The sequence below is a fragment of the Scophthalmus maximus genome, chromosome 12 (assembly GCF_022379125.1).
Source record: "Scophthalmus maximus strain ysfricsl-2021 chromosome 12, ASM2237912v1, whole genome shotgun sequence".
Lineage (NCBI taxonomy): Eukaryota > Metazoa > Chordata > Actinopteri > Pleuronectiformes > Scophthalmidae > Scophthalmus > Scophthalmus maximus.
The window spans coordinates 9,727,501-9,740,000 of record NC_061526.1 but is presented as its reverse complement, the minus strand read 5'-3'; the positions used below and the strand labels follow the sequence as shown (position 1 = coordinate 9,740,000).

Genomic DNA, 12,500 nt, shown 5'->3' with positions numbered 1-12,500 from the left:
GCGCGTCATCTGGCACCACAGAGATGGTTTGTGTTTCTGCTGCAACAACGATAATTGATTATTGATCAGAGAAAAAGAAAAACAAAAGAGAAGCAACAGCAAGAAGGAAAACTGGGGGAAAAACAGTATCAGAGAGAAAACACACACACACACACACACACAAACATACACACACACACCCTCTCTAATGGGAGGCAGGTGACTCCACTTCCAAAGTCTGATAAACAAGTTCCATGATGCAATGGGTCCGAACCGGAGGTTGCCATGGAGGGAAAACATGAACAAAGAGTGTGGTCACTGTGTGTGTGTGTGTGTGTGTGTGTGTGTGTGTGCGCACCTCTTTCGGACACTGGTTGTTGCAGGAGCCCAGCTCCACCTTCGTCTGTTTATCGGCCAACGTCAACTTCCTGAAGAGAAACAGAACCGGTCAATCAAAGTTTTAGGATATAAACACGTCAATAGATCAATAAGATACAATGTCAGACACGCCCCCCCCACACACACACACCCAGGGTAGAAGTGTGTGTGTACTGACGTGCACTCCACATAGAGCAGGCTGATCTTGCAGTGGCAGCGTTGGCGGATCATTTGGCGGCAGGTTGGACAGTCGCCTGGGTGACAGGGGAGGGAGCAGGGGTGGGGACAGCCGGGGGGGCGGGGCTTAGCGCAGACCTCCTCACACACCTCACACTGCAGAGACGGAGTGAATGATTTCTCGATTGATTGATTGATCAGTTGTTTACAGCCTGTGAACGTCTCCGTCATTTTTACACCACAACGAGGTCTTCACCTTGTTGCCGCCGGTGACCACGTGACACTCCCGACTGCAGTCGTGGTTGCCGCAGCTCAGAGGTCGTCCACAAGGTCGTTTGCAAGAGAACGGACCCCGACGATGACACGGCACCGGGCTCACCTGAGAGAGTGAGAGAGTGAGAGAGTGAGAGAGAGGAGTCTTCAAAACCACGTGCGACCTCGTCTGAAGGTGAACGAGTGAGTCGAATAGAGAAACAACTAAATGTGAAATGATACGATTGAAAAGAGAGAGAGAGAGAGAGAGAGAAGAGGAGGTGGAGGGAGAAGAGGAGGTCAACGAGAACGTCAGGGAGAGAGAGAGAGGAAGTGAGTGAGGAGGAGGAGATGGAGGGAGAGGAGGAGGAGGGAGAGGACGAGAACATCAGGGGGAGAGAGAGAGGAAGTGAGTGAGGAGGAGGAGATGGAGGGAGAGGAGGAGGAGGGAGAGGACGAGAACGTCAGGGGGAGAGAGAGAGGAAGTGAGTGAGGAGGAGGAGATGGAGGGAGAGGACGAGAACATCAGGGGGAGAGAGAGAGAGGAAGTGAGTGAGGAGGAGGAGATGGAGGGAGAGGAGGAGGAGGGAGAGGACGAGAACATCAGGGGGAGAGAGAGAGGAAGTGAGTGAGGAGGAGGAGATGGAGGGAGAGGAGGAGGAGGGAGAGGACGAGAACATCAGGGGGAGAGAGAGAGGAAGTGAGTGAGGAGGAGGAGATGGAGGAGGAAGTGATGAATCAAGTGCAGATATGAGAAGTGTTTAGCGAAGCAGAGCGTGTGCTTGGTTATTGTGTGTTTGCCAACGTGTGAGGTCAAAGGTCACGAGCCCGACTCCATTAGAAGGAGGAGACTTGGTTCTCACCTCGTGTTCCCCGAAACAGGCCCTGGAAGACAAACGGAGGAAATCAGTCTGTTGCATTCAGACCAAAATGCAAAGTTAGAGTTTTCACGTTGCGCTACACTTAAAAACACATCCAGCGAACACTCCCGCTTGATGTTGGGAGAATCTCCCCCCGAGGAGGCTCCACCCATTGGAGGAGGCTCCACCCATTGGATCCTCTGTTGCTCGGAAATAAAAGGATGGGTTTGTTTGAAGGAGCCTTCGAGTAGTCGCACACACACGCACAGCGTGAAGAGTGTTCTTATTCTCAGGTTTAATGATCTGTGACAGAACCAAAGCAGCCTGGAATGTGTTTGTGATTACAGTGTGTGTGTGTGTGTGTGTGTGTGTGTGTTGTGTAGTAGAGCAGTAAAGTCTGGAAACCACACAACGAAAACAAACCTCAACCATTGTAATTTTTCCAGAAGTGGACTGAGGCTCAGAGAGGTTGTTTCAACACCTGTGTAGTGTAGTGTTGTGTTTACCTGCGGACTGCTCACACATATTAATACACTTCGTCATTAAGTCTAATTAGTAATGAAAGAATCATGATTGTTGTTGCTGATTCTTCAGTTAACGGTTCACAACGGTCATCTTTGTCTTTGTGGAAAAAAAAAATTCTATTAATCCGTGTTGACGCGTGTTTGACCTACGTTGGTATCGGTACTTGACACGGAGCACAGGGCAGAGCTTTCTTCACAAACGCAGGTTCAGTCGGCTGCTCCCAGGGACCCGCTAACTGGACCTACACACACACACACACACACACACACACACACACACACACACACACACACACACACACACACACACACACACACACACACACACACACACACACACACACACACACACACACACACACACACACACACACACACACACACACACACACACAAAGAAAACATTTCTACGTTTTTCCCAAACATCTTTTTTTTCTGTCTGTCAGATTTTCTCTGATTTGAAACAGTAAACATCACTTTATGTAACAGATGACGCACACGCATGCACGCACACGCACACACAAAATAGTGGACAGAGCCAAGCTAGCTCTTTCCCCCTGCTGCCAGTATTTGTTCTAACTGGCTGCATCATAGACATCAATAACGGAAGGTGGTGGAGCGGTTCCCTTCAAGATGGCTGCTCGCTCACCTGCTGGGACTTAACCAGCACCAGGTCGTGGCAGGGCAGCGGACAGGTGTGTCTGCAGCGGGGCAGGGGCAGCAGGCAGGGCTGCCTGCAGGGGGGGCAGGGGCCCGGGTGGCACCGGTGACCCTCCCTGGTCAGGTGGTGGCAGGACGACGGACACCTGAGGGGACGACATGAGAGTCAGACGGGCCAGAGGCTGTTGTGTGTGTGTGTGTGTGTGTGTGTGTGTGTGTGTTTACCTGCAGGGCTCTTTGCAGCGAGGTGGCTTGGTGCTCCGCTCTCGACCACACGGGACAACCAGGACAGTTGAAGCACACGTGCATGTGATGTCCACCGTCTCTGGACACGGGTAGCAGCTCCCTTTGGGACGGGTCAGACACATCGAATGTTTTTTTAATATTACCTTTGAGGACGACCAGGTCTACTCTATTTGTATCTGCCATCACTGACACAGCTGAAAACACACGTCACATGACCAGTGAGGTGTAAACAGGAAGCAGATTTTTGACTATGCAGTCGGGTCCTTAGTTATAGAAAAGTAAAAATCTGTTCTGCTTCGTATTTTTTTCCTTTTTTCTACGTCTGAATCTGTCTGTTCCATTAAAGCCTTGTGAATGTGTGTGTGTGTGTAATGTCAGTTGACACTCTCTCTGCTGATGCTTCATTTAAATAACACACCAGCGTGTTCGCAAGCAGATAACAGTGTGTGTGTGTGTGTGTTTGTGTGATAGTACTACACTGATAAACTGTCAAGGCTGTCTGTGTTACAGTGTCTGTACACCAGGGGGCGCTGACATCTTATCTATCAGATACATTTATCAAAAGAAAGTCGTTCTTATTCAAACTGATGTTTGTTCAAGTGTTCATGTAGAACTTTTATGACTAAATACCGAGTCTCAAATATCGTATCGAGTCATATATTGTATCATTGTACACATCATATATCCTATCGTACTTTCTGGGAAGTCAAATGATTCATCAATAAAATAAAATAATGGGCAGAGAAATCAATAGTTAAAACATTGGTAAGTTTCTGATATACAGAGAATATCATATATTAAAAAAAAAATATACATAAAATCTGTCAGAATTTCAACACACACACACACACACACACACACACACACCACACACACACACACACACACACACACACACACACACACACACACACACACACACACACACACACACACACACACACACACACTCTGTTATCTTTGTGTCGATGCATCGGCGGTGCGGTGCTGCGACCTTCTGGCGGTTCCTCCACGAAATGTCAAAGCAGCCAATCAGCACGCAGACGCACAGACAAATTAACTTTAATCTATTCGGCAAATCACGAGGCAGACGGCTGCATTTAGTTATCACTTATCGTCCAATCAGGAAACAATAGACGCAGGAAGCTATCGGTTATTCTGCAAACACACCCACGCAAACACGCTTGTCTTTGTAAAAGGGATTAATGTTGTTAGACAGGAAGCAGAGGTCAACGTTCTCTCACACGCACACACACACATTGTGAAATGTCAGCGCGCACACACACAAACACACACACTTCAGGAGGCGCTGTGGGTCAGAACTTTCCTGAGTCTGACCTTCGACCTTCATCCAGCTGTGACTCAACAAATCACAACCAGTTGGACAGACACTAATGTGACGTGGCATCCTGTGTGTGTGTGTGTGTGTGTGTGTGTGTGCGCGCGCGTGGACTGGATCAAACTCACGTTAAAGTTCAGGTGAAGATTCTCTGTCTGTCTTTATCGGTTTTGACAGCTCATGGAAATTTAATTTTAAGATTTATTTTTTCAGTTTTTCCAGATATATAACAAAAACTATTAAAAGTAACACACACACACACACACACACACACACACACACACACACTCGCACAGAAAACCTGTCGGTGTGGGCGTGTCGTTACCTTGGTGACATACGGAGGGACACTTGTGGTTTCGACAGCCCAGGGTTCGACCGCAGCTCTGGTCGCAGGCGGGGCAGTTACCCGGGCAACACTGAAACACACAGCATCATTGGAAACAAAGAGTCTGAAGGGTAAATGTTCACTGGCTTCTCTGCTCCTTCGTGTGAGTTCAGACTTGCTCGTTGGTCCTGACGGCGGCGAAGTGACATTAAAAGCGACCGACCGCGTCAAAAAAAGCTTATCGGCTGATGACAGACGCCGAAGCAAACGTCCACCTGTCTCATCATGGACGACACAGCGTCGCTCCGACCTTTCCCTATCAGATGAGACGCTGTCGCTCTGACATTTACGCCACAAGGAAAAAACACAGGGTTTCACAGACACGGTACGCCACAGCCGCCGTCGCCTTGACGATGGGGGCAGAGGTCACTGAAGGTAAAGACAAGAGCACTATATGTCTCCAGGTTGTTTTGTAACGGACGTTTTAACCGGGGGGCGTGAGAAAAGTCAAATCACACATCAGCTGAGTAAACCTCTCCTCGTGAAGATGTTTACTCCTCCAGCCAGCAGGAGGCGCTGCAGGCCGCTAACATCTGAACACAGCAGCCGCCCTGAGGACTCATGAGGGGAAACAAGCATCGCCCCCAATGACGTCTGAAGCTGCTGCTGCAGATGTTGGACTCGGGTCCAGATGTGCGCTCACCTTCCTCCTGCACTGGTGCCTCTGGCAGCTCCTGGTCTTCGGACACTTGGAATCACACAGATATTCCTTGTGACACGGCATCAACCTCCTGTATTTACCACAGCGGCACTCCTTCTCCACCTCCTGAGGCACACACACAGCGACGTGACATTAGTGTGTGTGTGTTTCAGTATCTGTGTGTGTGTGTGTGTGTGTGTGCGCGTGTGAGTGTTCTAACCTGTCTGCAGGTCTCGCAGCTCCCCCGGTGACACCTCATCGAACAGGTGTGTTTCCCACATGACAGCCGGCGGTCGCACGTGTCGCCGCACAGCGAAACTTCCTCCGTGCAAGGCAGAGACGACTCTACACACACACATTTTCAAAAACTGTTATTTGGAAAAAACATACGTACGTACATGTGTGTGTGTGTGTGTGTGTGTGTTCCCTCACTGGTCTTGCCGCAGGGGCAGGATCTGCCAACGGACCGGGGACATGGAGGACACACTCCCTTGTGACACACGACCTCACAGGTGTGATTCCCACAGGAGAGGACAGAACCACACACCTGACACAAAGAGAGAGAGATAGAGAGAGAGAGAGAGAGAGAGAGAGAGGAATCAGATATGATTGATATATTTGGATATTTACTGTATAGTTATTAATATCAGAGTCTTACTGTACCTGCTGACAGTTCCACTGAGGACTGGCACATGGCCTCTCGGTCTTCTCTCGACTGCACACACACGACTGAACACTGACTCTGGGACATGGAGAACACTCTGACACGCACGCACGCGCACACGCACGCACGCACGCACACGCACACACACACACACACACACACACACACACACACACATGAGCTTTGACATCACAGATACGTGTATAAATGGGTCATGTCTGAGGAGCTGTTAGATCACATGACCATCTGCCATGTTTGTTTGTTTGTGTGTGTGTGTGTGTGTGTGTATGTACCTGTGTGGCAGGTCTGTGAACACGTGTGTTGTTTGCAGGGTAACAACTTGTTGCACTGCTGCTGACACGACCAGGCCTGGAGAGAGAGAGAGAACCACGTGAGGAACACGGCGACATGAGTGTGTAACACAGTTTGAAGCCCCACCTCTTTTGACGGCCTACCTTGTTGCTACAGCGACGGGGGAGGGGCTTCGCTTTGTGGCACATGCAAGAAACTGCCACCATCTTTGGACACGGAGGGCAGGGACCTGGAAGAAACGCAGCATTCAGTAGGATTCCCACAATGCTGCTTGTTCACCGAGTTCAGACGTTGTGTGTGTGTGTGTGTGTGTGTGTGTGTGTGCGCGCGCGCGTGTGGTCACCTGGGTGACAGAGCAGCAGACAGGTGTGGCCACAGCTGGGTTTGAGCTCCTTCTGACAGATGGAGCCACATGAGTGAGGAACCAACCAGGGGTCAGCTGGAGGATCCTGCAGCTTCCCGCAGTAACACGTGTACCTGAACACATCACACAAACACACAAAGGTGAGCGCAGCGCTGCATGTGTCCTGCAGAGCCGATACATTCAGTTTTATAAGACATCATCAACACAGCAAAGAGATTCTAACGTACCTGTTGGGCGTGGCGCTGGGTGGATATTCAGCTCGACACTTCGGACTGTGGAGGGAATATTAGGACAGATTAGGATTATGATGATTATTATGAATATTATTATCTTATTATATTATCTTATGTCTTTTCTGGTTCATGTGAGAGGAGAAGAGCCTCACCAGGGCCACGGATGCTGCTTCTGACCAAAGTCGTCATCGGTGACGGAGGAGACGAGGAAGGCGGAGTCTCTGGCCCACTTCTGAATACAGGGCAGGTGGAAGAGGGAGAAGCAGCTGGAGCAGCTCCACACCTGGACAGACGCGACTCAGGTTAGACTCCGCCGCTGAAGAAACACTGAGGCTCATGTTTGATTTATTCATGTTCAAAGATTTACAAAAAAATCCCTGATGCCAGATTCACAATTGTGAGAACATGTAATGGATATTTGATAAGTTTCAAGACGGCATCTTGAGCCGCAGGAAACTGTATTTGACATTTTGTGTAAAGATCTAAACAATCGGCCGACCAATCTGGAGCCGATCTGCAAGAGTGAAACCGGGTCTCACCGCCTGCGTCCTCTTGACGGAGGCGATGCAAATGAGGCAGGTCAGCGCTCCGGACTGGAACAGGTCGCTGACGTACTGACCGGTCCTGAGCAGCCCCGAGTCGTCGCCACCTGGACACACACACACACACACACACACACACACACACAGAGGAAACAGTGTCGGTGAGCATCAGCGAGTATCGTGAGTATCTGTGAGTAGTGGTGAGTCTCACCTGTCTGATCAGTGTAGGTGGTGAATGTCGACGCCAGGATCTTCCCCCTCTTCCCGTCCTTACGGTCGACATCTCCTTCCACCTCATCATCATCGTCATCGGAGGAGGAGGAGCTGACGCGGCTCTCTGCCAATCGCTGAGCGGCGGCCTGGTTGGACTTTCTGATCTCCTCAAACTTGGACTGGACCGACACGGCTGTCAACGAGGAGAGGACAACAACCAATAATCAATAATCAGCTGTGAGTGACGACCCGTCGATGCTGTTTCACGGTGATGTCAGAGCGAGTAGCGTCCTCACCGCGCAGAGGCTCGGGCGCCGTCTTCACCGTCCTCCCTCCCCGTCCCGCCCCCCACACGCCTGCGGCGGCTCCTCCAGGCTTCTCCTTCTCTTTCTGCTGAGGTCGTGACCTTTCGCCCTGACCCTCCTGGCCTCCGCGGCCTCGGCCCCGGCCCTGCTGTCGCCAGGCTGGCTCCATGGCAACCGCCTCCCGAAACCCTGCAGACAAGAGACGGGTGAGCTTGAGATTACGATGAATTATATTTATATATATTAGCAGCTGTTTTTGATGAATTGATTCATAGATATGAACAGTCGGAGCTGACGTCATCAGGTGCTTCTACCTGACGGACAGTCAGTTAACTCCTGTCACCGGATCCGGTTGGAGCTTTTGCTCGACAATGAACTTCATCAATATTTAAATGATGCTCCAGGTGTCTGGTTCTCCCACACCGGGTCCGAGCGGGTCCGAGCGGGTCCCGCAGCACCGGTGAACGGTCAGACTCTCTGACCGGAGTCGGTGCACCGCCCCCCGGTCCCTCTCTCCCCCTAGTGTGTCATGTCAACTGGTAAATTAGCCGGTTAGCCTCAACAAGCTAACCTGTCATGAAAGTTTCAAGTTAAAAGCGGCGGCAAACAAACGTCACATCCGGTGCGAGCGAGTTAGTTATTACAAAGACACAGAAAAGAGTCGAAGCTGCGCAGAAAATAAAACGAGTGACGGAGAAACACGAAGAGAGAAGAGTTTTTAAATGAAGCTTCTGTAAACACACCTCGGTCAGCCGCTGCAGCGACGCACGTCTGACGTCACGCTTGCGGCGACCCGCAGTGCATGCCGGGGGTTGTGGTTCAACGCCTGCGCGCAGTTCCATGGGTGTGTACAGGTTCAAGACTACAAGTCCCGTGGTGCACCGCGAGTCACAGGAAGTGCGACGTGTCAACGACGACGACAAGATGAAAATTTAAAGCAGCTGCAACATTATTCATATTTTTCACATCAGCGCGTGAATGATTATGAATAAAAAAGTGTCGTTCTGCAAAATTGCTGCTTTTACTTGAGTTTAAAGTTAGTTGAATAATAACATTTTGAAGGCAGAACTTGAAAAAAAAGAAACAATTTTAATATCATAAAAATTCTGAATATTTCACTGCTCATTTGTATGATTTAATAATTTAAAGTTATGACAGTAGTTTCTTGTAAGTAGTTTGAATAAATAAAATACTTTATTCTTCAAATGCTTTTTTAGAAATCATTAATATAAGTATAGAAGTTGTATACATTTTTAAAAATCAATGATATGAAATACATAAACACAAATTATATTAATAAAGTAGATACATGAAAATAAAATGAACTGTAGTATTTTCTATATGCAGCTGTTCAAAAGGAAAAAAAATCCATGTCTATTTAGAAAATCTCTTTATTTCAACGCAGTGACATTATTCTTATTTATATTTTGTATTTTAACAACATGCATCCGTCGTAATGAAGAAAAACAAACTATGGATGAATCTGCAGCTCCGCTGACGTTCGACCTCTACTGGTTTGAAAGCAGCTGATCTACACATTAACGCGTTGAGACTTTCTAAAAAAACAACTACAACAACTATGTTTCAGAAATGTTTATATTTCAAACTTCAAACTACCAACTAAAAACTACGAATGAGCTCAGCTTGATACAGAAAATATGTCCATCTCCTCTTTGGATACATAAAACATGACATTAACGATGTTGAACAGTTGAACTTTATGATGGCGACATCCAAACTGACACGTTTTCATTTTAAAACCAAATTGAAATAATCTCCGTTCACACTAATCCACCAGAAAACACCCGTCACGTGACCATTCAGGTGTGAACAGGAAGTAGATTGTCTGCTCTGCGGTTGGTTGCTTAGATACAGAAAATATTACAAACGGGGAACAGAAACTGGGAGCAGGGATTTCTTTTCTTGGAGCGACATGGATGTGGAAGTGTTCCTGACAGGAAGTGTTAGCGTCGTCTGAAATTTGTCACATGATTGGCTCATGAAGAAATACATCGAAATGGACAGGGACACTTTTCTTTTGCTGCAGGAAACATAAAATCTACACCTGAGGAACAGAATTTAAGATGAATCTAAGTCTCCTCCTCCTCTCCACCCACCTGCCTGACCAAGGCTCCTCCCTCTTCTTCTCCACCGCTCTACTTCTCTTCTCCTGCAGCTGTCTGAGCCTCAGGTGTCGGAGGGGGCGGGGCGTCACCTGGCTGGTCGGCCCGCGGCGGCGGCAGCTTCCTCTCCAGCCGTGTGACTCTGTATTTGAGTTTGCTGTGAGTGGCTTCGTGCTCGGCCAAGAGTCGGGCGTAACGCGTCTGCATCACGTCCAGCGTGCTCGTCATCCTCTCCACCTTCTCCTCCATCTCCTTGGGGTCGGGGCCCTGCGCTGCCAACTACAGGACAAGACCAGTCATGACTTTGACTTTCAGATCAGATTAGATTAGAATCTTCCCCGTATAAGGTCACGTGACTGTACCTCCAGGTCCAATAGTCCGTCCTTCATCAGAATCTGCTTTCCCTTCTCCTCCAACAGGGCCTTGGCATCGGGATACTCCTTCAGCGCCTCCATCAGGTCGTCTTTGGAAAGACAGAAGAGGTCGGAGTAGCCGATGCTCCGGATGTTTGCTGTCCTCCTGTTTCCTGCCTTACTGCCTGTAGAAGAAGAGCAACCTCTGTTCAAACCATACGATGGGAACAAGGACCATGGGGAGTTAGGATCCTGGGAATATAAAGGCTGGGAACTTAGGACCTTGAGAACTTTGTTCATGAATACCTTTAATAGCCAGGATGCTGATTTCGCCAAAGTAGCTTCCGTCACTGAGAACGACAAACTGCGTGACACCGTCGTCGGCGACAACGGCCAGTTTCCCCTCCTTGATGATGTACATCTCCCTGCCGATGTCGCCCTTCTTACAGATGTAATCCCCGGGACTGTAGACCTGAGGCTGCAGCTTCAGCACCAGCTCCACCAACAGACCGGCCTCGCAGTCCGCAAAGATGCGAACCTGCGGGACAGAACAGAAGAAGACCTGAACCTTGGTGCTTCATTCGAGATGGTTTCTTTAAATCTGGAGTTCCTCCAGGTGAGCGCGGACCTTCTTCAAGGTGTCCAGGTGGACGTTGATGGCAATCTCGGCTCTCAGTTTGTCGGGCAGGAACTTCAGCACCTCCCTTTCATCCACCGCCTTCTTATTGGTCCACAGGAAGTCGAACCACTTGATCACTCGCTTCTCCAGGTCCTTCGTTACCTGAGAGCAGATGTTTGTACGTAGAAGGAAAATGTAACTTGCTCTTGACTTATAGAGGTCAGTCAAAATAGGTAATGTAGAGAGGTGCCACGTTGATTTCTGAACTTATTCTACCTAACTAACTTACTAACCTTTCGGAAGCTCATGTACTGTTTTATTGCGTCAATACGAGCCTGGAAATTGGCTCTGGCAGCGTTCATGTTGGTGATCATTGAACCGACGTTACCGACGATGGTGGCAAAAATCAGCACACCCACCTGGAGGAATGGAATAGAACAGAATAGAATTAGAAATTAGTATTTTTGTATTTTAACAGCACTGACACCCAGATACAACCACAACCAAGATTGAGGTTTTATTGCATTAGAAAAGATTCTCTGACATCCAGAGTTCAGTGGAATCATTTTGTCTCTCTAAGGTCAACTCACCAGGAAGTCGGTGACAACGAAGAAGTACTCAGAGTTCTCCACCGGGGGCGGCGTTTCTCCGATGGTGGTGAGCGTCAGCGTGGACCAGTACATGCTGTAGGCGTACTTCCTCACCAGGCGACCGAACTCTGGATCGGCCGGGTTGGGATACACGAACCTGTCGGACCCGAAACCTGTCGGAGCGGAGAAGAAGAGACGAAGGTGTTGAGGCTTTTGTACAGTACAGGGTTATTCATGTCCCAATTCATACTGTAATCTACAGTATCTATTTGACTCTAAATGGACCAGAATGTACAAAATGAACATCATGTGTTGAAGAAGACTTGAAACTAGAGATTGAACCATGAACTCCTCAGGAAAATGTTTACTGACGTTATAAATCAAGTGAGAAGTCGAGTCACGTTCTCATGGACTTCTATAGAAACAACCGGCGGAGTCGCCCCCTGCTGGTCGTTCCAGAGAATACAGGTTTCAGAAACTTCTGTGACTATTTACATGGTCAGGATTCGACCTGGCCGACTCACCGATGGCCTTGGAGAAGGAGTAGTACAGGCAGGCGTTCCAGTGGATGATGATGACGATATACATGACGAGGTTGGAGATACGGAGAGCGTTGGGGTAGTTAGTCCTGGTCTCCGTCCTCTGGAAGAACTCCAACATCCTGACACAGGAAAAAAATTTACTAAGATTTTAATCAAGTCCACAAACGTTAAATGAATCCAACAAATGTCCACAGGGATGT

General features: G+C 48.7%; 2 protein-coding genes across 4 annotated transcripts in view; both read right to left on the bottom strand.

The window, feature by feature from the left end:
* The window catches only part of nfxl1 (nuclear transcription factor, X-box binding-like 1), a 10,194-nt gene extending 1,306 nt beyond the window's left edge, over positions 1-8,888 (bottom strand). The window contains exons 1-22 of one of the 3 annotated variants that reach the window (XM_035650518.2): positions 8,817-8,864; positions 8,388-8,592; positions 8,065-8,262; positions 7,767-7,961; positions 7,553-7,662; positions 7,166-7,296; positions 7,008-7,052; positions 6,760-6,893; positions 6,560-6,645; positions 6,398-6,473; positions 6,104-6,201; positions 5,873-5,987; positions 5,661-5,785; positions 5,444-5,566; positions 4,741-4,831; positions 3,056-3,176; positions 2,820-2,976; positions 2,321-2,412; positions 1,650-1,671; positions 791-913; positions 509-690; positions 338-407 (exon numbers count right to left, since the gene is read on the bottom strand). In XM_035650518.2, coding sequence (XP_035506411.2) covers positions 338-407; positions 509-690; positions 791-913; positions 1,650-1,671; positions 2,321-2,412; positions 2,820-2,976; positions 3,056-3,176; positions 4,741-4,831; positions 5,444-5,566; positions 5,661-5,785; positions 5,873-5,987; positions 6,104-6,201; positions 6,398-6,473; positions 6,560-6,645; positions 6,760-6,893; positions 7,008-7,052; positions 7,166-7,296; positions 7,553-7,662; positions 7,767-7,961; positions 8,065-8,242 — 2,274 coding nt within the window. In that variant the 5' untranslated portion in view covers positions 8,243-8,262; positions 8,388-8,592; positions 8,817-8,864. The other 2 variants (XM_035650526.2, XM_035650532.2) reach the window with 2 other exon arrangements.
* A 680-nt stretch (positions 8,889-9,568) lies between these two features.
* cnga1b (cyclic nucleotide gated channel subunit alpha 1b) overlaps positions 9,569-12,500 on the bottom strand; it is a 5,177-nt gene continuing 2,245 nt past the window's right edge. The window contains exons 8-14 of the mRNA XM_035651276.2: positions 12,283-12,419; positions 11,759-11,931; positions 11,462-11,587; positions 11,178-11,330; positions 10,856-11,087; positions 10,559-10,734; positions 9,569-10,475 (exon numbers count right to left, since the gene is read on the bottom strand). Coding sequence (XP_035507169.1) covers positions 10,230-10,475; positions 10,559-10,734; positions 10,856-11,087; positions 11,178-11,330; positions 11,462-11,587; positions 11,759-11,931; positions 12,283-12,419 — 1,243 coding nt within the window. The 3' untranslated portion in view covers positions 9,569-10,229. The remainder of the gene's footprint in view (positions 10,476-10,558; positions 10,735-10,855; positions 11,088-11,177; positions 11,331-11,461; positions 11,588-11,758; positions 11,932-12,282; positions 12,420-12,500) is intronic.